Below are 22,865 nucleotides of genomic sequence, written 5' to 3'. Positions count from 1 at the left end.
AAAAATATTTAACCAAATATTACATCATATGTTTAAAGTTATATATGTAGAGTCGATCAAAAGTAGAATATGACTTTATATTTGAACTTTCAGTTAATCCTCGTGATCATTTATTGTTCATATATAAAATTTTGATATCACATAATATAAAAACAATAGTTCACCGTTCATCTGTCACAACTACTGGCAGTGCACTCTCAAGATTACACCCAGTAAGAAACTTACCATGGAAAGAAATAAGTGCTTTCACATTATTAATATAAGCTTTATTGTTATTTTGTTCTACTGTTACGTCGACCACCCTAATTTTGGCTGTGCTGTAGTTAGTCTTAAATAAATACAGCTGTACTACCCAGCGTTGCCCGGGTAGTAAAAAAAGTTTTTGGTCAGAAAATTGATTTGTATTTAACAACATTTGCCATTCTAACTTTCAAACTACGTATCATGAGAAAAGTGTTTTGTGTAGTTGAAATAATTTATTAGAAAGTAAAAACAACTGTAAAGGTTTTCAAACTTTGTCAAACTGTAACTTTCAAACTTCATATCATCAGGAAAAAGTGTTGTGCAGGTCAAATGATTTACAAAAAATAAAACAACTATAAAAGGGTTTAGATATAAATGTGAAATAATTAGCAAGTAATAGCTAAATTAAGTCGGTTTTACTACGATTACAATAAAGCATGATTTGGTAATGATGCAATTATTACGAACTGGGAAAACAAAATAAAAATCCTGAATATGTTGAATTAATAATAACAATTTTTGTATAACATCCATGTACAAATTTAGCTATCGGCCTACTGCCAGCCATTTTACCAAAAAATGCCGATATTGATTCATAATATGTAAACAATATTTTTTCAACTTCAAACTTTATCTAGAACAGTTTTGTTACATGTTTTATTTTTCCAATATGTTAAAAAACACTGTCATGCAATCAATTCAATGGATCTATACTTTGTGTATTGATAAAGCGATGTGAAGCTACAATCGCAACGAAGCTAAAATGATCTTTTACGACGTTCCTTACTCTTACATTCTATTACTTTCACTACCATCAGTTACTTTCACGGCCATCAGTGAGTGCTGCTATTTTACTTATTTGTGTATTCACGAAAATTTGAATCGGCTATAATGCCATCAACATAAGTAATTATCTGTTTTCTAACTTGGGAAGTACTTACATTAAACTTACACAAAAAATGTTCGTTTTTTTGTAATTGAAATTCTTGCATAGAAGTGTGTGTGTTTGAAAAAGATTACTGTTCCACGAGAAGATATCCATCAAAACTTTGAATACGACGATACTATTATCTCTCGATACTGGTACAAATGTAAAAATGAGATATCGTACATTGTCTGACCGAAAGGAGAGAGAATGTCGAGGCTCTTTCCACAAATACAGTATACTTGTCCACGCCGGAAGAATATAGTAATTGAACCTTACGAAAAATATTTTTTAACAGGGGCGTCGTAACACGTGGCCGCATCTGTAAAACAATCATCGTGCACTAAAGCTATATCTATAGCCGGAATGCATACAGATACACATACGACGACGACAGACATAGTTGAGAAGTATATAGATTAACTTTATTATAATCGGTCCTTGCCGGTCCAATCAAATTAGACCGTGAGACAAAAAATTTATAATAAAGAATAGTAAAGTAAATTATGTGTATTGGAAGAAAAAGATTTTTTTGCATAACGCTGTTTTATAATGTGGATTGGCAGTGTTTGTGTTTGGTATAAGGTATAGATAGAATTTGTCATGATCATAGGAGAAACACAGCTTTCTAATTACATGAAGGTACTATTTTCACTAAACCAAGTAAGGTACCATCTATAATAAACCGTGAAACAGTAAAAACAAGAGGTCATGAAATTGCTTTTGTTACTTTCTTTACTATAGATAGATATATACATAGATAAATAGATAGATGGACTGATGGATGGATGAATAGATAGATAAATAGATGGATGAATAGATGGATAAATAGATGGATAGATAGATGGAGAGATAAATAAATAGATGGATAGATAGATTTGTATAGATAGATAGATAGATAGATGAATGGATAGATAGAGAAATAGATAGATGGATAGATAGATGGATAGATAGATAAATAGATAGATGGATAGATATAGATAGATAGATAGATAGATAGATAGATAGATAGATAGATAAATAGATAGATGGATAGACATGCACTTTATTTACACCGGTCACTTTCATTCAAAGTAAATTAGACAATGAGACTAATGATACAAAATAAAGAATAGTAAAGTAAAATTATGCTCGCTGCAAGGAAAAACTCCTTTCTGCATAACTCTGTTCTATAGTGTGGTTTGGCAAGGTGTTGGTGCTCCGCATAAAGTGTAGTGATTTGCTGGGGAAGTAGCAAGTCTTTGCTATCCCAACTCGCGATTATGGACTGACTCACATGTTCATCAACTTTTGTTAATCTAAAACTTTGAGCCAAATGAAACAAACATAAAAAGTGACAGCATTAATGCTACGTATTCGATTGAAGATTCACACAAATTTGTATATTCATTGCAGTTTAAGAATAACTATGAAGGAGCTTTTATTTTTTACATAGTTGTAGGTACTTTGTCTTACAGCCAGAAATATGTTATTATTTGTTAATATCTGTTATAATTATTATAATTCTAGTCAAGTCTGGTACTCGAGTCAAACTACATTCAAGAACTAGTAAACAGCTGTATTTGCCAACCTATTCCAGTGATTGCTTCACAACAGCAGTGATATTGTTTGCCAATTGCATTTAGCAGTTTTGAGTCAATTGTATTTATTCTATTGTCTTTATTCTATAGTATTTTGTATTTATTCTATTGAAGTTGTTTTAAATTTAATTTAACACATAGAGTTGATAGAATGATAGGTAAAGGTTACAACAAACAATCTTTAATTTAAACCCGAACATCTAGTGCACCAGTTTATACCTTTGAAGATTACTTGTTTCACGCAGTAAAGGACCTTTTTAGGGCATTCGTTTTTCAAATGTCATAAAATGATAAACAAGAAATAAACTTTTGACGCTAATGATTTATTCGAAGCTTCAAAGCTTTTATTTGTAATTTATGGTCCTTCCATCCATTTAAAGTACCTATGCATATTAAATTGTGTACCATGTCTATTATTAATTAAATTAGGAATGCCTTTTAAAACTTTCTTTCCTTTACTTGTTAGTGCCATCATGTTCAAGTGGAGCTGGGAAGCAATACTTGATCAGTTTGAGTCGAATGTCTGGATAGACAAACAGACGAGAACCGTATTCATAGAGTTTGTCATTAATAATGCCAATGTGAATCTCTTCACTCAAGTGAAGATCGTTCTGGAAACACCAGTCTATGGCGGTAAGTTTGCTTATCAGAATTTTTTTTTATGGCTTCAAAAAATATTCAATGCAATTCCAAAATGGCCAATGGCTGTTACACTTGGTGGGAATAGGTTTTTATGCAAGTTGAGATTTTTGTGTTCACTGGTGTTCCGATCCTGTGTGGAGACTGTATTCTTTTTTACATTCAAGTATGCTATAAATACAGTCAAGGTTTTCAGACAATTCATGATAATAGAGTGTTTTTGGTCAACAGAAATCAGTTTTTTATGATTGCCTGTTACAAAAAAAGACCTTACGCCTAAAATAACTATGAACAGTTTATGTCAAAGCTGTGCAGGCATTTTTCAACGTAAACCATACTAATGCTTAGGAGATGCACGAAAAGGCTGTTTCATTATAAAACAGAAGTGGGTGACAATACGCCGAGATCCTTCTGAAATTCTTTACTAAAATATGTCAACCAGAAGTAACAAGTCTTTGAAGTCTGTTTTGTGCATTGTAAGTACCTGAAGACATGAGAATGCGCACTCAAGCGAGTACAGTAGAGCGATACATAAGAAGGAAAGTGGTTTATTCGAGTTGTATCTATACCTTTTGGATCTATAATACTCCGTTCCTCTCGCAATTTTTGGTATCAGCCTTCACCTCATTGTAATACATAACTGGTGTGGGGATAGAAATCACGATTAGTCGTACTAATGCTCTTCTCGAACCATTCATTTTCTCTATTCTGTAAATTCTGTTGCATCTTTGTTCTTGTCTTTAATTTAGGAATCTTTGCCACATACAAGGTAAACAGCTTCAGACCATACCCGTACCTAGACGCATGGGACTTTGTATTCCTAGTCATTCAGTGCATCTGGTTTCTGTTGCTCTGCTACATCATGTTCAAGGAAGGGAAGGGTAAGTTAGTTTCAGTGATATTTGACAACAAGACCGTTTCACTTATCTTTTCACTAATAGACTTGTCAACTGATTACACTAAAAAAGCTTCAAATTTTATGGTTGTGCTCGTGCAGCATTTTGCTAAAAACTCCACTGATTTTATAATATTACACTCTGTCATAATATAATGCTGAAATAATCTATTCTTTACTTTAATCCAAACACTTGCTTATCCCGGCAGCAGCGCTGGCAGCAGATAATGGACTTAGTCTAATCATGTTGTTTGTTTTACAGCATTGTACAAGGAGGGACTGGTTGCATATGCCAAGAACCCGTGGCATTGGGTCGAAGTGTTTAATGCTCTCTTTGCCTTTCTATCTTGCGTATTCTTTGCTATGAGATCTGTAGAAGTGATCAAAGCTGTCGAACACATGTACAACAACCGAGGTATGCAAATTACAGGCGACGCTAATTCATTAACAAAATTAAACATGCATCTAGTTGAGATGTGAAGGGCAAATATTTTGAGGAGAATTTCCAAGCCGAAAAAGATTTTGTCATTACCTCATTGCTGATATGTGCTGATATGAAATAAATATGGATTTGTAGCCCCACTTATGAAGTGAAACATTTTTGCTAGGAGTTACCTAACATTGTAGGTGAATACGTCGACTTTGGAGAGGTGACGAAGTGGGACCAGCTCTACTCGTTGTTCATAGCTGGTGTACTGTTCATAGCAATCCTCCAGCTTTATCAGCCAATGGACTTCAGCAGGCAGCTAACAGCTCTTAAGGTAAACCCACAAGCTCGCTATTGAAGTATTTGTGTTGTGCATCCCCATTTGATTTGCGATTTGTTTCCATGATGTGATTAATCCGCAATTTTGCTTCATCCAGAAGGAAATGGCTAAAACACGCTAGTCGAACGAGATTTGTTACTCACCATTTTTTATCAAATGTTTCATGTTGCGAAAGATGGAAACGGCACTAGCAAATGGCGTGCAAAAAAATGTCGTGCAAGCTATTCTATTGTAGACATTTTCCACACTTCAAAAAAGTATGCTGCTATCAAGACAGCAGTGTGCTGCATAGAACCTCTTATCGTTTTTTATCAAAACACTCACATTAATTCATTACATGTGAATGTCCATTAAAGTCCTTACCACCCTGTAGCTCAACAGGCATACAACTCCTAATCCGCATAATCCACAAATTGAAACAATCATTATTGGATCATCACACAGATACAAGACCTGACTGTACATATTTGTTGTTGGTTAATAAAAGGGTGAAGTCGTTTTTTAAATGGAGCAAAATGTATATTGCTTTAATCATGATTGTGTAATGTAGTCAATATTCATTTAAATGGTCAAATGATAAGTGATGTTTTAATTATGTACAAATGCCATGCGTTATAGCTCATAGAAAGCGATAACAATGAAATACCTTAAAATTTACTTGTGTATAACTTGCGTATGACATTTTGGGCGATGCATTGGTACAAAAAGTGACTCGCACTCGAATAAATACAGTAGCAGTAAGTTTGCGATGTTGTGAGTTTTATGAAAGGTCTGCCAAAGGTTGAACTCTGTTCAAATATAGTCTCTTGGAGTGAGTAGCTCGGTCTTCATCGCATGCAGGGTCTGTATTTTAGACCTCCTCTATTTGTTTATCTACTTGTTTCTTTACAAACACCAGTGCGTATTACCAGATCAACTTGTTGTGGAACAAGCTTTTTACCCTTTTGTAATCCCTGATTCTTCTTAACAATCGAAAAGAGGAGAGTTTGAACTTGAGACAACCTGCCATCTACCAATAAATGTATTTTTTGCCATTTTCTGCTAAAGATTTAAACCCACTAGTTTTTATACAAATGGCTTGTGCATAGCTCGGTCATGGTTTGATTCTAAGTTTACGCAAGTTCAAAGGTTTATGATTGACAAAGTCGATTTATTGTGCATCATACAAAACTATACTCTTCTTTTAAGCAAACTAGCATACCGCCAGTCCCAGGCACCGCGGGAGATCCTCATTTGTAATAACTGTACGCACAATTATTTCACCATGCAGCAAGGTCATTTAGCTGCACAGGTGGTAGTGTGCCTGGCTGGGAAGCTGAACATCAAAGTTTGTTTCCTGTGTGATACATCTTTTCTAATGCTCTTGGCATGCTCGCGATAGACGGGCACGGCTCTTAGTATGGTGGATTGTTCGCCTACACACCATTTCACCTTTAGATCATGTTATTACTCTAAGCAGCCAAATAGCAAGAAAGACAAATTAAAGGTATGCCGTTAGGTTTGTTTCTCTCACATCCTTGTTGTCTTTGTAGGTGTCGCTGAGCCATATTGGAGGCACTATAGCTTGGTATGCTGTCATCTTTATCTTTCTATTGTTTCTCTACAGCCATGTGATGACCATCGCATTTGGCTCCCAATTCGGCGCATTTGTCGAGTTCTTCAGATCTTTTTACTATCTCTTTGGAATGCTCCTTGGTAAGTACAGCCTGTGTATACAAAGTTTTTATTATAAAAGAAATACATCACTGTCTGTTCGATTCAAAGTTTTGGTCGAATTTTTCAGTAGCACTACGGGTAGCGTTTCCTGAATATGTAAAATATTTTTCTTCCGACAGATATTAAGTGTCAGTGTTTGTAAAATATTTTCGTTCTGTTTTATAATACAGTAAAATCTCTATACTTAATCCAAAGTAGTAAAGTAATACTCTAAAGTAATTCGTTCCGGAAGACGTTATGTCAGTAGAAACCGATTTTACCAAACAAATACCCTAATTCATTCTAAGCCGTTACAAAACTAGGATATAACATTCTTATAAATTATGTTAGTTATAAATACAGGTTAGAGTTATATTCTTATATGAAAATATAGAAAAAGCTCATGGAAAAACCGAAAAATAATGAATAAAAACTATAAACTATGTTTGTTTGCCTTTGGTGCTGGCCATCTAGACAAGGCTAAGAAAAGATCAAGTTGGAGGATGGCGATAGAAAAGGTGGGTGTTGTATTGCTTTTGGTTTTGTTGAGAATTAATGTTTTTTTTTAAACTGAAAAACTGTCATCATACAGAAAACACAACGTGAATCGCTAGAAATGAAAGTTGTTTTACTTTGTATGCGATAAATGGTAACTCCAAATTATGCAACAAACGAAAAGCACTTGTCATTTACTTACTTTCGCTAGCAAAAAAACGGAGTGAAACACACTTTGAATCGCGTCCATCGGAAGCAGGCGGGCCAAAATACGAAAGTCCTTTCTGGTTTTCGCGTCTGGAAATATCTTTCAAAAGTCAAAATTTCAACTCAAAGACTTGTACCTGAACTTGAAGATTTCGTAAGTAGAGGTTCCACTGCAGTTCAAACATTTTTCTTCCCACAGGTATTCTGAAGTACACGGATTTGATTGAGTCAGACTCTGCCATCCTGCGGATTCTTTTTGCTACTTACATGATTATTGGCAACTTTTTCCTTCTCAACCTTTTCCTCTCCGTTATAAACGATAGTCTCGCCTATGTACAGGAAAATCCAGATGAAGTGTCATTTGACCAGGAGCTTGTTGACTATTTGACGGTGAGTTTTATTATAGCAGTTTATGCTAAAACTACTTGGTTGAATTTAACAATCGTTTGAAGGCAACCACTCTAGAGGCATTTTGTTTGAAGGCAATCTTTCTGAAGGCAACCACCTGAAGCACTACAATGTTAAAAGCCTGAATGCAAAACTGAGAATTAGCATTGGCAGTATTGAGCATGTTTGTGCAATGCGGCATAAATTATTTATTTTTATCGTTTACACTAGCCAATCTTGTCAAAATTGTCTCTGATCTCTATAACACAACCCTTTGCTTGTCATGTCAGAGATTGCTGCTAGGCTTGACTGCATGTCAATTAACTTTAGAGCAAAGACTTTCCTCACGCAGGTTGAATGCAATCTCTTATAGTATGCACCATTTTTTATGTATATGCATTCTTAGCATTTGTAACCTTGATATTTTAGAACAAACTAGGAGCTTGGTGGGTATCGCTCACAGGTTCAAAAGTGGGGCATTCCAAAGACTTGGCAAAGGTCAGGAGGGGTGGCCCATGGAACAGGGAACTCGAGCTTTATTACAGTCTCCTTGAAGACCATCAAGTTACCCCGATCGAAGACAAGCAAGCTGAGGAGCATCAGGCTAATGTTAGCGAGAAAGCTGACAAGGTGAGTAATATTAAATAGAAGTTGGTTTGTTATGACACATGGTGGTGTTTGTGTGTCGTGGTGTATATTGATTGTCCGGTGCGCAATACTACATGGTACTGGCTACATTTTATCTTCAACCTTATTGGCTGGCTTACGAAATAGTAAAACGATTTTGTGCTTTTGCATTTTTCAATCAGTTGATGGGTTTTGCAGTCATAATTGAGCTTTGCTTTCTTTTTCAGTGGACAATTTTCCAATCGTCTCATAACTACCATATGACATATACTATTAACTTGTTGTATAGTCATACTTTGAATGACAACTTCTGCTGAACATCTTGATAGTTGGAAGGCGTTTCGGTCTATACATTGTTTGCTCACAATCAAAAGAGAATCTAGTAAACATAGGCTAGTTTTTGGTGAAAAGTTACTGCGATGCGTTGAATTAGAAGGTCATAGAAATTCATGAAACCGGTCCTGTTAGTGTTTATTTTGATTTGCTGTTGTAGGCAATCGATTTGTTCTCACTGGCTGCTGATAATAAGCTGTCAGAGGCTGAGAAAAAATCAATGAAAGCATGCACGCAGCACGACAGGAATGAGCATACAGTGAGGACTGCCATCAAGACTATCATATGGGATATGTTGCTAAGCAATGACAAAGCAAATCATTTCATCAACTCAAAACTCAAAAAAAAGCCCGCACCGGTAGGAAATGTATAAGCCTCCATTTGTATAAGGAACTTTTCATAGCCATGGCGGTTATATCTTTATTGGAATTACTTGAGAAGCTAGCTAGCCATGACACTTATACATGACCAAGTACCTGCATTCGATTTGCTATTGCTTTTTGTCAGATTGCACAATGTTATCATTCAACCAAACTATTTGGATACTCTATTGATTATGCACATGGTTTGACAAATGCTGCAGATTTCTTTCTGAATGATTGGCTAATGATATCATACACTTTCTATGTAAGTTTTCATTGGAAATGGCTTTCAGCCTCATATACATGTGTGTATGTATAGGTCAAGGTATCGACAATCTCACATCTACCAACATTGCTTCAGACTGTAGCATGGTTGGAGGTATACCAACTTGTTTACTGTTGTCAATTTGTTAGAATGCTTTGCACCTTGCTATTATTTTTGCAATGTCTAGCTATTTCTAAATGGGATACTAGTGGTTATATTGTAGTTTAATCTGTTCACTTTTGAAGATGATTAACTGAAAAACACAATGTGTGTACAGCTGTTGCAGCCTAGGCCGGAAACACCTCAAGAAGAGTTCCACTGTTTGAATGAGACAAGTGGAAGAATCGGACCAGAGGGTGGAAGGCTTGAAGTTCTGCCGGGCACTTGGATTATTATTGATAAAGGCACATTTTCTTTCCCTACTTTTGTCAGAGTTCAGGTGAGACAGTGTAGTTTGTGCTGCCAAGGTCCAATAGTTAGGTTTCTAGGCCAATTTTGTCACTTGTGTACAGCATTGCTGTTACATTCAATCTTACTTTGGCTGTGTTTATACTACACTAGTGGTGAGCTCGGCGAAGCCCCATATTTCTGTCATTTTCACCGAGATAGACTGTAAGTGAGTGTTTAGGAGACTGGTTATCAAACATCAGACAGAGGTTTGAAACCAATGATATGAAACCCCACAGGATTGGTTACGGCCACCATGTGGGTTTAATGATCGAGCTCTGTTGGGATAAACCCGAACATGGTGCCAGGACAATGACAGATGTACATGTATGCTGAATAAAGCCCCTTGTAAATTGACAAATATTATAAACAATGGTGATTATTTTACTGATCTGTTGGTTTTGGTGTGCGAGCACAGCTTTGACAATTCTGTGAATTCCGGCAGAATAATTCTGTGTTTTTCGTTCATTTCGTGGTACGGTCAGAATCAATAAAAAAATTGTTACGTTTGGCCGTACCTTTACGATCCTGTCGTTCTTTTTGATACCTTGTCAATCGAGGGTTTAGGGAAGGAGGAGTTGTGGAATCAAATTAAAATGACCACTTAAGTCATTTGATTACAATATATTAGTTTAAATAATTTTAATTTAAGTTAAATCAGTTGATTTTTTAACAGAAGCTTCAGTTGGGTTGGTATGTGCATTGTTTGTACACAACGTTTCTACATGTGTAATTTTTAGTAAAAACACAAAAAACCAAACATTTGTCACGTGATGTTAACATGGTCAAGCTTTCATTATATGATAATTTAAAAGCATCTGTTTATTCACTGGTATGCTACACTCAGCAGTACAATCAGGTTGTCTGGATAGTGTAGATGGTAGCGCGTATGACTCCTACCCCGAGGGTTACAGGTTTGAACCCCAATTCTCACCGTTCTGACAAAAATATGTGATGGGATCTTTGAGTGAAGGTTTTCTGTTTCATGTCATATACTGAGTTAACCAGCATCACTGGTAACCAGTGCCCCAGGAGGGAGCACGCAGTTATACATTTGCAATGTCAAAGAACCTTTTTTCGAAGCAATTGACAAACTTATTTTTGCTGATTTTGACAGTTTTCTGGTTTCCTTCTTAGGCCTATACCACCAACTTGTTTGCTAGTCACGTGATACAGCTGGAGTCTGAGCGGCCACTTGCCAAGCCCTTCAAGTGCTGTCTGCCTTTCAAGGATGGCAAGAAGAGAGATTATTGCAATGTCTTTGTGCAACGAGATGATGGACCTTGGACCCTTTCTTACAACAGGTAGATGTCACTACAGCAGATGTGAATATAACTTGAACTTATAACGTAAGGTTTTGGTTTCGTATTACATAAGAAGTTCCATACCATGTAAAGTTTCGAGTCGGTGAAAGTTCTGAAATTTAATTTGATTATCAGGAATCTCATGGTGAGACCTGAAAATATCATTTTCTCACTGATTTTGGAGAGAAAACGAAGGTTAAATATACCTCTATATACAATAAGTATAAGGGTATATTTTTATTGCTTAGACTAGTACTGTGACAGTCTAGTGTACTGTGAGAGATCATCAGGAGTGCCGATAAAGCACAGAGAATAAGTATGTGCACAATTATTCAGAAAAACCTAAAGATGGTCGATGGGTACAAGTGTCGGTTTACTACGCTGACTGTCACCAGTTGTACTTTACTGTTTGTTATTTTACTTTATATCTGTATAAAGAAAAAATGGTTTAGAACAAATTCTTTACATTGTGGGACACTGTATATTCACAAAAAGTCATGGTGACTACACAAGTAAAACTAAACTCGAGTAATAATGCAGTGTGAAGGCTGTCTACTATTTGTGCCACAGTACTTCCTATAAACTAGTGTGTGAAAGAGCAGTGGCTCCATATGATACCTGTAAACCTGTAATCTCCTTACTTTGCTCTCCATTTTGATGAATGAATCATGACTCACAGGCTATATTTTTTTGTAGTGTGACGTGTTTCTCAGAAAGCTTGCGATGTATGTGCCATCCGAAAGATGAAGAAAGGAAGTACCGTATCGCTGCCAAGGCAACGCCGAGAAAGACCGTATCTAAAGCTGGTCACACATTGGACTCCAAACTGACAGCCGGGGCTGTGGTGAAGGCTGCAGCTGCCGGGATAGAAGGAGCTGCCACTATCAATGAAGCAATACATGAGCACATCGCTGGAGAAATGGCAGCTAAATGGAAACAGATTTCCGAGGTATGAAGTATACAGATGGTCCTGAGAATCATGAGTTGGTATTATTTTGCTCAAAGATTTTTGCGTACTTTTACAAATGTATGTATTTTCCGTAACGGTTATTCGAATTTATACTATGCAATCTTTATCCACACAGCTGATACTAGCATAAAGTCATCAGATTGTACCCTAGTTAACCACTTGCAGTAATTCTGACTACACGTGTTACAGGCTAAGGCAGCATACCTTTTAGGTATTATCAGGGGGTATGCTGAGCTGTATACTTTGAGTTGACCTCATCCTCTGCTGCTGCCTGACTTTCTTGTAAATCCGCCTTTTCTTGCAGATGTTGTTTAGCTATCCACTTCATTCACTTGGCATTCATCCAAATGATCAACCCTGACAACCCTAGAATCTTCCATTTAGCGTCAGTTGAATTACTAAAAATGAAAATGTCGGTGATGCTATCAGAACCTTTTCACTGTTTCTATGCAGATATAGATATACTTTGACATTCAATACTGAAATTAGCATAGGTGTTCTAACTTCTGTTATGTTAGCTTGAAGAGGCTGACGCGGAAAGTTGCCCATAATAATGGGAATGACAGGTAAGCCTATTCGCAGTGTCAGAAAGTTAGTTGCATTTCTGTCATCACCAGTTTTATGAATTTCATCTCTTAGTTTAAAACTATTGCTATGAGTGATCTTTGGCTGCAAGGGTTGTCAACAACCTTTTCCGCTTGTCTATGACATGTTAGACTAGTTATTTTAAAAAAGTGTTGTCAAGTTTCCTTATTCTAGACTTCAGTCTGCTCTAAGTTATTGACCTATGACACAGGTGTGTTATCGTTGACACAGTATTGAAAGACCAAAGATTGATGCCTTAATGTAATAGTAAAATATAGACATTGCACCAGCAAAGATTGATAGAATTTGATTTTATACAATTATTACAAGAATTTGAACGCATAGCATCTGACAATTTTGTAAAATGCAATGTTTGGAAAGTCGGCAGCGTCAGTTAATCCACAGTATCGATTACGCGCAGCTGTAGTATACATACGCAGAAGTCATGAATGGCTGGGTTTCAGATAATCCGCTATGGAAGTAAATTTGTTGCAGACCGCAGTGGGAAAGTTGCATCGGGAGCGCAGTTGTAGTAGCAGCAAATGTCTACTGTGATATGAAACGTGTAATACACTGCAAAATAACTGCACACTGCAATGAAACAGTGCAGTTTTAATGCATCACAACCATGATAAGGAGGATCAAAATTATTTATACTGTTAAGAAGCCATTATTCAGCTCATAGAATGAGATCTCTCGGATCGGTTTAAAAAAAGAATGAGATTGAAAAGCTTTATAGACAAACTGACTAATGTAGAAACTTTACAGTTTGCTAATTAGAAGTTCGATCAAATGTTTGGATGACAGTGTAGATACATGTAGACGGTAAAAGCAAGCTAATACTAACAAACGTGGTGTCTGACAAATTGGTTTAAAGGCCATTTAAATTTCATGGTAATAATTTTAATAAAAAAACGCTGTTAGGAAATGTTTTGCTTCTGAATTGGTAAACAAAAAAGGAAGAGCAAAGCTTTATGAGCCATTTAGATTAAATGCTTTAGCTGTTTAGTGGTATTGAAAAATGTCTCACCGACTGTTTGGACGATGCCATCGACTAAGGGGTAATGACAGAGTGGCATTGCATATCAAAAGGAAAAAACTTTATAATTAGGGTATTCAATTTTATTTACAGCATTAGATACCTGTTTTTCCTAGAGGAATGCAGGTTGTTTGCATAACTTTGCGAAAGGATGTTAAACCTATTTTGTTCAATCTGCCAATTCTTCTGCAGGAAAAAAATCGATTGAAAAACGAAGTGGCAACAGAGATGGAAGAGAGCAAAAAGACTGACGAGGAATGTGTTAACAGCAAATCTAACCTCGACCTGTTATAGCATTCATCACTTATCCTATGTCCTTCAACTTAAAGCATGTTGGAGACAAGGAAAGAAATGACAGCCTTTCTATATATTTTTATACTTTGTTATTCTTACAAACCATTCAATATTTACTGATGTAATAATCAATATTATAAAATATGTGCATTAAACATCTCTACCAAAGTATTTCCTCCAGTAGTTTCTCATCTTTCATTTCATCGTTGTTTTTACATCGTATTTCTGCAATCTCAGCTCTGACTTTCTCTTGACTTTAAGATATCTTTTGTATTAACATAGATGATTATAATAACATGTACTTATCAATCAATACCTTTCTTGTGATTTACATGCTCTGAATAAACTACAGTCAAACATGGATAACTCGAACTTCACGGGACCGAGTGAAAGTGTTTGAATTATCAGAGCGTTCAAGTTATCAGAGCACTGTCACAAGTCCATGTATTTACTTATTTATTAGTAGATACATGTACATATACAAACTATAATATAAATCAAAAGCTCTGATAACTATAATATAAATCTTTATCCACACAGCTGATACTAGCATAAAGTCATCAGATTGTACCCTAGTTAACCACTTGCAGTAATTCTGACTACACGTGTTACAGGCTAAGGCAGCATACCTTTAAGCATACCTGGGTTGTATACTTTGAGTTGACCTCATCCTCTGCTGCTGCCTGATTTTCTTGTAAACCCGCCTTTTCTTGCAGATGTTGTTTAGCTATCCACTTCATTCAGTTGGATTTCATCCAAATGATCAACTTTGACAACCCTAAAGTCTTCCATTTAGCGTCAGCTGAATTCCTAAAAATCAGAATGTTGGTGATGCTGAACCTTTTTACTGTTTCTATGCGGATATAGATATGCTTTGACATGCAATACTGAAATTAGCATAGGTGTTCTAATTTCTGTTATGTTAGCTTGAAGAGGCTGACTCAGAAATTTTCCCATAATAATGGGAATGACAGGTAGGCCTATTCGCAGTGTCAGAAAGTTAGTTGCATTTCTGTCATCACTAGTTTCATGATTTTCATCTCTTAGTTTAAAACTGTTGCTACGAGTGATCTTTTGCTGTAAGGGTTGTCAACAACCTTTTCCGCTTGTCTATGACATGTTAGATTAGTTATTTTAATAAAGTGTTGTCAAGTTTCCATAGTTTAGACTTCCGTCTGTTCTAAGTTATTGACCTATGTCACAGGTGTGTTATTGTTGACACACTTTTAAAAGAGCAACGGCCGATGCCTTAGAGTAATAATAAAATATAGACATGGCACCAGCAGAGGTTGATAGAATTTGATTTGATACAATTATTACAACAAGAATTTGAACGCATAGCATCTGACAATTTTGTAAAATGCATTAAAGATGTTTGGAAAGTGGGCAGCGTCAGTTAATCCACAGTATCGATTTCATACTTATGTGCAGCTGTAGTATACATACGCAGAAGTCATGAATTGCTGGGTTTCAGATAATTCGCCATGGAAGTAAATTTGCTGCAGATATCAATGGGGAAGTTGCAGCGGGAGCACAGTTGTAGTAGCAGCAAATGTCTGCTGCGATTTGAAAGTTGTAATACACTGCAAAATAACTGCACACTGCAATGACACAGTGCAGTTCTAATGCATCAAAACCCTGATAGGAGGATCAAAATTATTTATACTGTTAAGAAGCCATAATTATAGCAAAAATTTGCAGATTTATAAGATATTTTCAATAATAAAACTCTTCGATAACTGGTAAAAATCATCATAGTAAAAGTAGGCATTTATTCTATTCTACATATTTTGTTCAATATGCCAATTCTTCTGCAGGAAAAAAATCGATTAAAAAACGAAGTGGCAACCGAGATGGAAGAGAGCAAAAAGACTGACGAGGAATGTGTTAACAGCAAATCTAACCTTGACCTGTTATAGCATTCACCTCTTCTCTTATGTCCTTCAACTTAAAGGATTTTGGAGACAAGGAAAGAGATTACAGCCTTACTATAATTATATTTTATACTTTGTTATTCTTACAAACCATTCAATATTTACTGATGTAATAATCAATATTATAAAATATGATTATTATTTATTATTTACAATATTTACTGATGTAATAATCAATATTATAAAATATGTGCATCCAACATTTCTACCAAAGTATTTCCTTTAGTAGTTTATCATTTTTCATTTCATCGTTGTTTTTACATCGTATTGCTGTCATTTCAGCTCTGACTTTCTCTTGACTTTGAGATATTTTCTGTATTAACAGAGATGATTATAATTACATGGGCTTTTTAATCAATATCTTTCTTGTGATTTACATGCTGTGAATAAACTATGTTGTTGTAGAGGTGTCAGCTTGTCTCAAATTTGCTTAGCCTTGGATCAATAGTTCTTGTACAAAACAAAATACTGTTATGTTCTTGTACAAGACAGGTTGCTGTGATGTTCTTGTACAAGGTAAAATGAAAACGCAAAGGAGAACAAAATGAAACATACCTATTAGTTTTTGTCAAATCGGTCCACCAGACAAAAAACAAATCATGACTTATCTATATATATATTTGTGGTAAAGATCAGTATAAATTGGGCAACAACTCATCGTCTGCTAACAAAAACATTGCATCTAGCGGAAGAGTGCTGGTGTGTGTAAGCTTAGGTAATTAGTTTAGCAAGCCTATATTAAGAATAGATATTTGTAATTTCACTATAGAAAGTGCCAAAATTTTAATATTAAAAATTATATTGGACTAGCTGTGCTTCCAGACGTTGTTCGAGAATTAAAAATTGGCTTATGAACAACAGGAAGTAATAAGAGTTGCCTGCCACTTGCTACTAGCCTGGCACATTGCCAATGGAAAATTTGAGCAACTTACTAAAGAGAGCTATTCGTCTCCGGGATATAAAGCCTGGTTCCTATATACGCGCAAAGCACTGGCAACAGCACCGCAGGCTATTGCGGTGAAATGTGAACCTACACGCCGGGTACCGGCAAGTACCATCGGTAGATGCCGTCGGTCAATGCAAGAGTTTAGCGCTGTTCAAATTTTGCGAAGAGCCACAGGCAAAACCTTCCTGAAATGTACCGTACAGATGAAGGTTACCATTATCAAAACGGCATGGCGAGTGAACATGTTTATGCGGTTATTAGCGATGCAGCGTTATGTGAACAGAAGCCGCCGAGCCTATCGTCACAAGCATTTTACTGCGCAAGATTACCGCCGGGTCTCACAATCGATATGGGAACCAGGCTTTACGCAATCACCCTGTGTAGGATGCAAAGCCGTTGGGTATTTACTCCCATATAGTGACATATATCGGCAATCGAACAAATCAATCTCTGTGGCCTAATTGGTACGCGTGAGCCTGGTGGACGGGAGGTCTGAGATCAAACCTTTTTCAGTACGGACTCTTTATTCCAAAATTCTAATAAAAGCTTTAGCTGTACACACCGAAAACAGACGACAAACATTGAGAAATTTATATTGGATTATGTTAAGTTAGCCAGTAAACAAGAGTATTTTAGCTCCATCTACCTGCTGCCTCCTTGAGTAATCCAGACACAAGTCATATTGAGGTTAGCATAAGGCTTGCAGATGGCACAAGCGTCCCTGTTCTAAAACAGAAGAAAACATGGGCAACAAAAATGAAGTTTTGCTATCAAAGATAGTAGACAACTCTAATAGAATACCATAACATTGGGCAATAACGCTAACAAGCCTACATTTAATAAATTTACATTTAAACCCTTTTACAGTTGTTTCATTTTTTTAATTCATTTGATTTTCACAAAACATTTTGCTCATGATATGAAGTTTAAAAGTTACAGTTGTTTGACAAAGTTTAAAAACTTTTACAGTTGTTTTTATTTCCTTTCTTAATTTATTTCAACTACACCAAACGTTTTTCTCATGATATGTAGTTTGAAATTTAGAATGGCAAATGTTTTTATATCTTAAATACAAATCAATTTTCTGTGCAAAGACTTTTTTATTCTCCGAGCAACGCCGGGTAGCACAGCTAGTTTAATAAATCTTGTACCGTCAGTTTGTTTTTGTTAGTTCAACTGAGATGATAAAAATTGGAATCGTGATCTCATGATCTAGATGCATCACTAAATCTAAAATTCTTTTTTTGAATTTAAAAGCTATTGATTCATTCAAAAAGTATTTAGCAATCCAATGGGAAAGTAGACCAATATGCCATCTTCCCAGTTTCTGTTAACCCAGCTAATACATTAATTGAAGAAATGTGTCGACTGAACCCCTTTAACGGAAGCACGGCATTGCACGGAAACTTATCTCTTAAATGTGTCTTGTTGAATGCTGTTTTTCACAAATTTACAAGCTAATGAGTTGCTGATCAAGTAAAATATTGATATTACATTGAGCAATGTAGAAACACTGCTAGGACTAGAAGCATTAGAGAGGTTATGACTTTACTGATGTCTGTGTTTATAATAAACATTATTGACTTTGACTTTTAACCCGGACACTACCATAAAGTCTAAAAACAAGTGATAGTAAACAATACAAAAGTTCAAAACTAGTTGAGCAAATAGCAACATCACCAAGTTTACCCAATACAACCACAGACCAATGACAGAACATGAACATACAGATTAAAAATATAATATAAAAACTCATAACTAGTACATTTTGCCTTTTGGTAAATAACTTGAAGACTTTGTGTAACTACACCTCCTATAGCCTACATCTCCTATAGCCTACATCTTCTATAGCCTACACCTCCTATAGCCTACACCTCCTATAGCCTACACCTCCTATAGCCTACACCTCCTATAGCCTACACCTCCTATAGCCTACACCTATAGCCTACATCTCCTATAGCCTACACCTCCTATAGCCTACACCTCCTATAGCCTACACCTCCTATAACCTACACCTCCTATAGCCTACACCTCCTATAGCCTACACCTCCTATAGCCTACACCTCATATAGCCTACACCTCCTATAGCCTACACCTCCTATAGCCTACACCTCCTATAGCCTACACCTCCTATAGCCTACACCTCCTATAGCCTACACCTCCTATAGCCTAAACCTCCTATAGCCTACACCTCCTATAGCCTACATCTCCTATAGCCTACACCTCCTATAGCCTACACCTCCTATAGCCTACACCTCTTATAGCCTACACCTCCTATAGCCTACACCTCATATAGCCTACACCTCTTATAGCCTAAACTTCTTATAGCCTACACCTCCTATAGCCTACATCTCTTACATATAACGTAAGTTCTTTATACCGTTATATGATAAAGAGTTTATGTAAAATATATGCTTTAAATTACATAAGAAACTTCATATAACCTTAAAGGTTGATTTGCAACAAAATTCACATTACAGTTATTTGGTGTCAAAAGATTCACCATGTCTTACTCTGCTGGGTTGCAGGTGCCAAATACGTGGAAATGTGATTACAAGCTCTTAAAAGCTCAAAAACGAAAAGCCCCTGTAGATTGGAATTTTTTTATTTCTCTCACGTAGTCATGACAGTTTGGTTATTGTCTTGTCATGCGATGTTCTCACGTGAATTGAAAGGCCAATAAAAAGCTCAATTTAAAACTTATCATAGCATGGTAAATATAGATGCTCGCTACTTTACAGTTTTGTTTCGGCATTATCTAATCGTCAAATCGTAATCTGATCATGTGACCCAATACTTCGCAAATAATTTTTGCAGCACTTTTCGATTATCACAGGTGACCAACACGCTCGTCTTGATTATCAGACACTGATATGTACTCCTTCGAGAAAAGGTTAAAAAATTAAATGAATTTTTACGGTAAGTTATAAGATATCACTGCTAAAAGTGACAGAATTACAATGACAATAAAACAGACGCGTAAGAACAATAGACATGTTTTTATTGAATGCGTGAAGTATATTTGTGAAAATATTTCGACGAATAAGGTTGCATGAAAGTTTAAACAGAAACCATCTCCCACAACTACGTCACATTTCAGCCGTTTTGGAAAGAGAATCTAAACTACGGCGGTCTCGTTTGCCTGCGATTAACTGTTCATTTTTAGCTTTTAACAGCGTGTAATCACATTCCCACATATTTGCACCTACAACACAACAGAGTAAGACATAGCGAATCTTTTGATATCAAATAACTGTAATGTCAATTTTGTTGCAAGACAACCTTCAAGCATCAAGTTGGCACAAGTTCTCAAATTTGATTTGGTTAACGAAAGTTCCATAATTGACCTTAATAATGTTGTTTTCTTTTTTGCCAGACTTGGCAGAAAAAATGACATGTTAAAAACAGCATTTTATCCTAACCTGTAACCATTGTTTAGGGCAAATGGATGGACAGACAGACCTCGGTTTTACTATAGTAAATACATATTTTTGTTTTATTTTATTATAGACATAGACAATATTTTTTACTTTTTTCTTTGCAGTGTAGACTTTGTTGTCTAGAAAAAAAGGAAAAAATAGATGATAATTGACATTGAAAGGTTGCAATCTCCTAAAATTACCGTAATTTTTTACCCCTAAACCGATTAAAAATTGTAAGAAAAAAGAGGAAAGTTGTAAATACAAACCAATAATAGCACAGTTACTGTACAGCCAGTTAATTAAAAAGTGAAATTTTTTCCTATATGAGGGGCTAGAAGGGCGAGTCTAGGACAGTTTTAAAATATATTAAATTTAAGTGTATATTAGTGTTCGTGTAATGTAAAATCCCTTTAACCTAAACATTTCTGGCACGAATCATTTAGTTGTTGGAGTGTCCACTGTACAGAGATCACCACATTACCATGATCACCTTGACCTGTGCAATGTAGCGCACATCACTAGATTGCTTTCTGTTTAAGCAAGGTTGTATAGTAGTTGTATATCACTTTTGGTGTATATATTCTCTGTTTTTAAATGCAACTCACAGAAAGATTTTGAGTTGTATATTACCTAAAAAGGGCTTGTATGAACGCTGTGTTTTGTTACTCTTGTTTTCATTGGCAGTTTGAACATTCAAGTTGATCATTAAAAACAAGTTGGAAAATATTTCTCTTCATCTTGGGGTGCACAGCTGACACCACTGAGCATACCATGCAATGGAAAGATAACTCTTTGAGGATTCTATGCATGGGTGAAACCTTTTCAATAACAAGTACAAACTTATGCTCAACATTTGGGAGCGATTGCAACTAACCTGTTCGCAGAAGACAATAAGTATAGCACTGATTCGCTAAAAACATTTTGGTTTTAGTAAATCAGTTAATGCAGCTCTCTGTTACTACTCTGTATACTTGAAAGGATTACTCACTTCACATTCGTATCTCAAACTAAATTATAACAAAGGCCAAGCAAAACCTATATACAGGTAGTTTTTACTTGAGTTGCTAGCTTTTTCTATCATCAATTTAGTCCACTAATCGCTTTTTTGCTTCAATTTCAAATTTAGATAGATTTAGTTAAAAACTCATAGTAAATTGTGAACATTAATCCAACCAGTTAAAATTCTCATTTATACAAGGGTATGCAACTTCTAACAGTTAGTATAAAAGCTTCTAAGTTTGAGGTGGGCTATGCAGCTACCCCCCCCCCCCCCGCATAAATTATACCAAGTTAGGTTTGAAATGAGTTGAAACTTACAAAAACAGATTCTCTGCGTCATAAGCTTTCAATTAATATATACATTGTAGTTTGTGGTTGTTCATTGCACTCGCATTGAATAATATCAAACCCAGTGTTAAAACCTCTGACAATACAAAAGGGCGCCAACAATTGATAGCATCACTGTACACGTATTTGTATAAAATATGTAAAATGTGTATGCACTCTTTTTAATATACATGTATGTACACTATACTTTCACATTCACTTCACTGTCTATGCTGCCTCAAAACTGTGTAGCGGCATAAACTGCAGCTGTGTCAAAAGGAACTTCTGCTAAGCCAAAAAGTGAGCTATTTTTTTGCTGTAGAGCTAAACACTCCTAATGACACATACTTTGTTAATTCAATTTTATCTACTGTCATCTTAAGTCGAATTAATTGTTAGCTCATGCCTTATCTACTGTTAACTCATACCTTATTAACTGTTAACTCATTCCTTATCAGCTGTTAACTCATACTTTATTAACTGTTAACTCATACCTTATCAATTCTTAACTCATACCTTATCAGCTGTTAACTCATACTTTATTAACTGTTAACTCATACCTTATCAATTGTTAACTCATACCTTATCAACTGTTAACTCGTACCTTATCAACTGTTAACTCATACCTTATCGACTGCTAACTCAACTATAATGCAGAGTTATCTGATTTATAGTTAACTGGTAACTGATCGCTTGTGAACATAAAATGTTTGCGGTGTGTATACCTAGAGCTGATGATACTTGCTTCACAGACACATTCATTTCAACAATTAAATCCGCTGCACCTGACATGACATACATTGTACAATTATTTCTTTGAATATATTTGCTTTGCAGGCTCTGATTCCAGCGATGTTGTTATTTAACTAAGTCTAGGCTTCCAAATGTGTGAAAACAACATCTCCATTAAAACAAAGAATGTAACTGAGAAGCTTTGGTCAGAGATTCATCGTACCTCATCTTGTTTTAGACCGATGCGTTTATACTATTAATTAAAAAATAACCAACGAAAAACAAAAAGGCATGATAAAATTCTTTTATATTTGCTTGAAAGGAGCTTGAAATTATTTTTATAGAAAAATAGCAGATTTACCAAACTGCCTGAAAGATTACAAATTATGGATTTTTTCCCACAAGTTTTATGAAATAGATAAAATCTAGTTTCCACTTACCTTCCT

The 22,865-nt window shown here is 35.7% G+C and overlaps 2 protein-coding genes across 2 annotated transcripts in view; one reads left to right on the top strand and one right to left on the bottom strand.

Annotated features, from left to right (window-relative positions):
- Positions 1 to 14,230, top strand: part of LOC137407813 (uncharacterized) — a 62,182-nt gene extending 47,952 nt beyond the window's left edge. The window contains exons 25-35 of the mRNA XM_068094193.1: positions 4,137 to 4,268; positions 4,545 to 4,697; positions 4,910 to 5,043; positions 6,582 to 6,744; positions 7,646 to 7,836; positions 8,263 to 8,463; positions 8,954 to 9,151; positions 9,698 to 9,859; positions 11,005 to 11,171; positions 11,868 to 12,120; positions 13,958 to 14,230. Of these exons, the coding sequence (XP_067950294.1) occupies positions 4,137 to 4,268; positions 4,545 to 4,697; positions 4,910 to 5,043; positions 6,582 to 6,744; positions 7,646 to 7,836; positions 8,263 to 8,463; positions 8,954 to 9,151; positions 9,698 to 9,859; positions 11,005 to 11,171; positions 11,868 to 12,120; positions 13,958 to 14,059 (1,856 nt within the window). The 3' untranslated portion in view covers positions 14,060 to 14,230. The remainder of the gene's footprint in view (positions 1 to 4,136; positions 4,269 to 4,544; positions 4,698 to 4,909; positions 5,044 to 6,581; positions 6,745 to 7,645; positions 7,837 to 8,262; positions 8,464 to 8,953; positions 9,152 to 9,697; positions 9,860 to 11,004; positions 11,172 to 11,867; positions 12,121 to 13,957) is intronic.
- The window catches only part of LOC137408758 (collagen alpha-1(III) chain-like), a 340,292-nt gene that overhangs the window by 259,514 nt on the left and 57,913 nt on the right, over positions 1 to 22,865 (bottom strand). The gene's annotated exons all lie outside the window — the stretch shown is intronic.

Source organism: Watersipora subatra, chromosome 11 (assembly GCF_963576615.1).
Source record: "Watersipora subatra chromosome 11, tzWatSuba1.1, whole genome shotgun sequence".
Lineage (NCBI taxonomy): Eukaryota > Metazoa > Bryozoa > Gymnolaemata > Cheilostomatida > Watersiporidae > Watersipora > Watersipora subatra.
The sequence above is the reverse complement of the archived record's forward strand: the minus strand, read 5'-3'. Positions and strand labels throughout refer to the sequence as shown.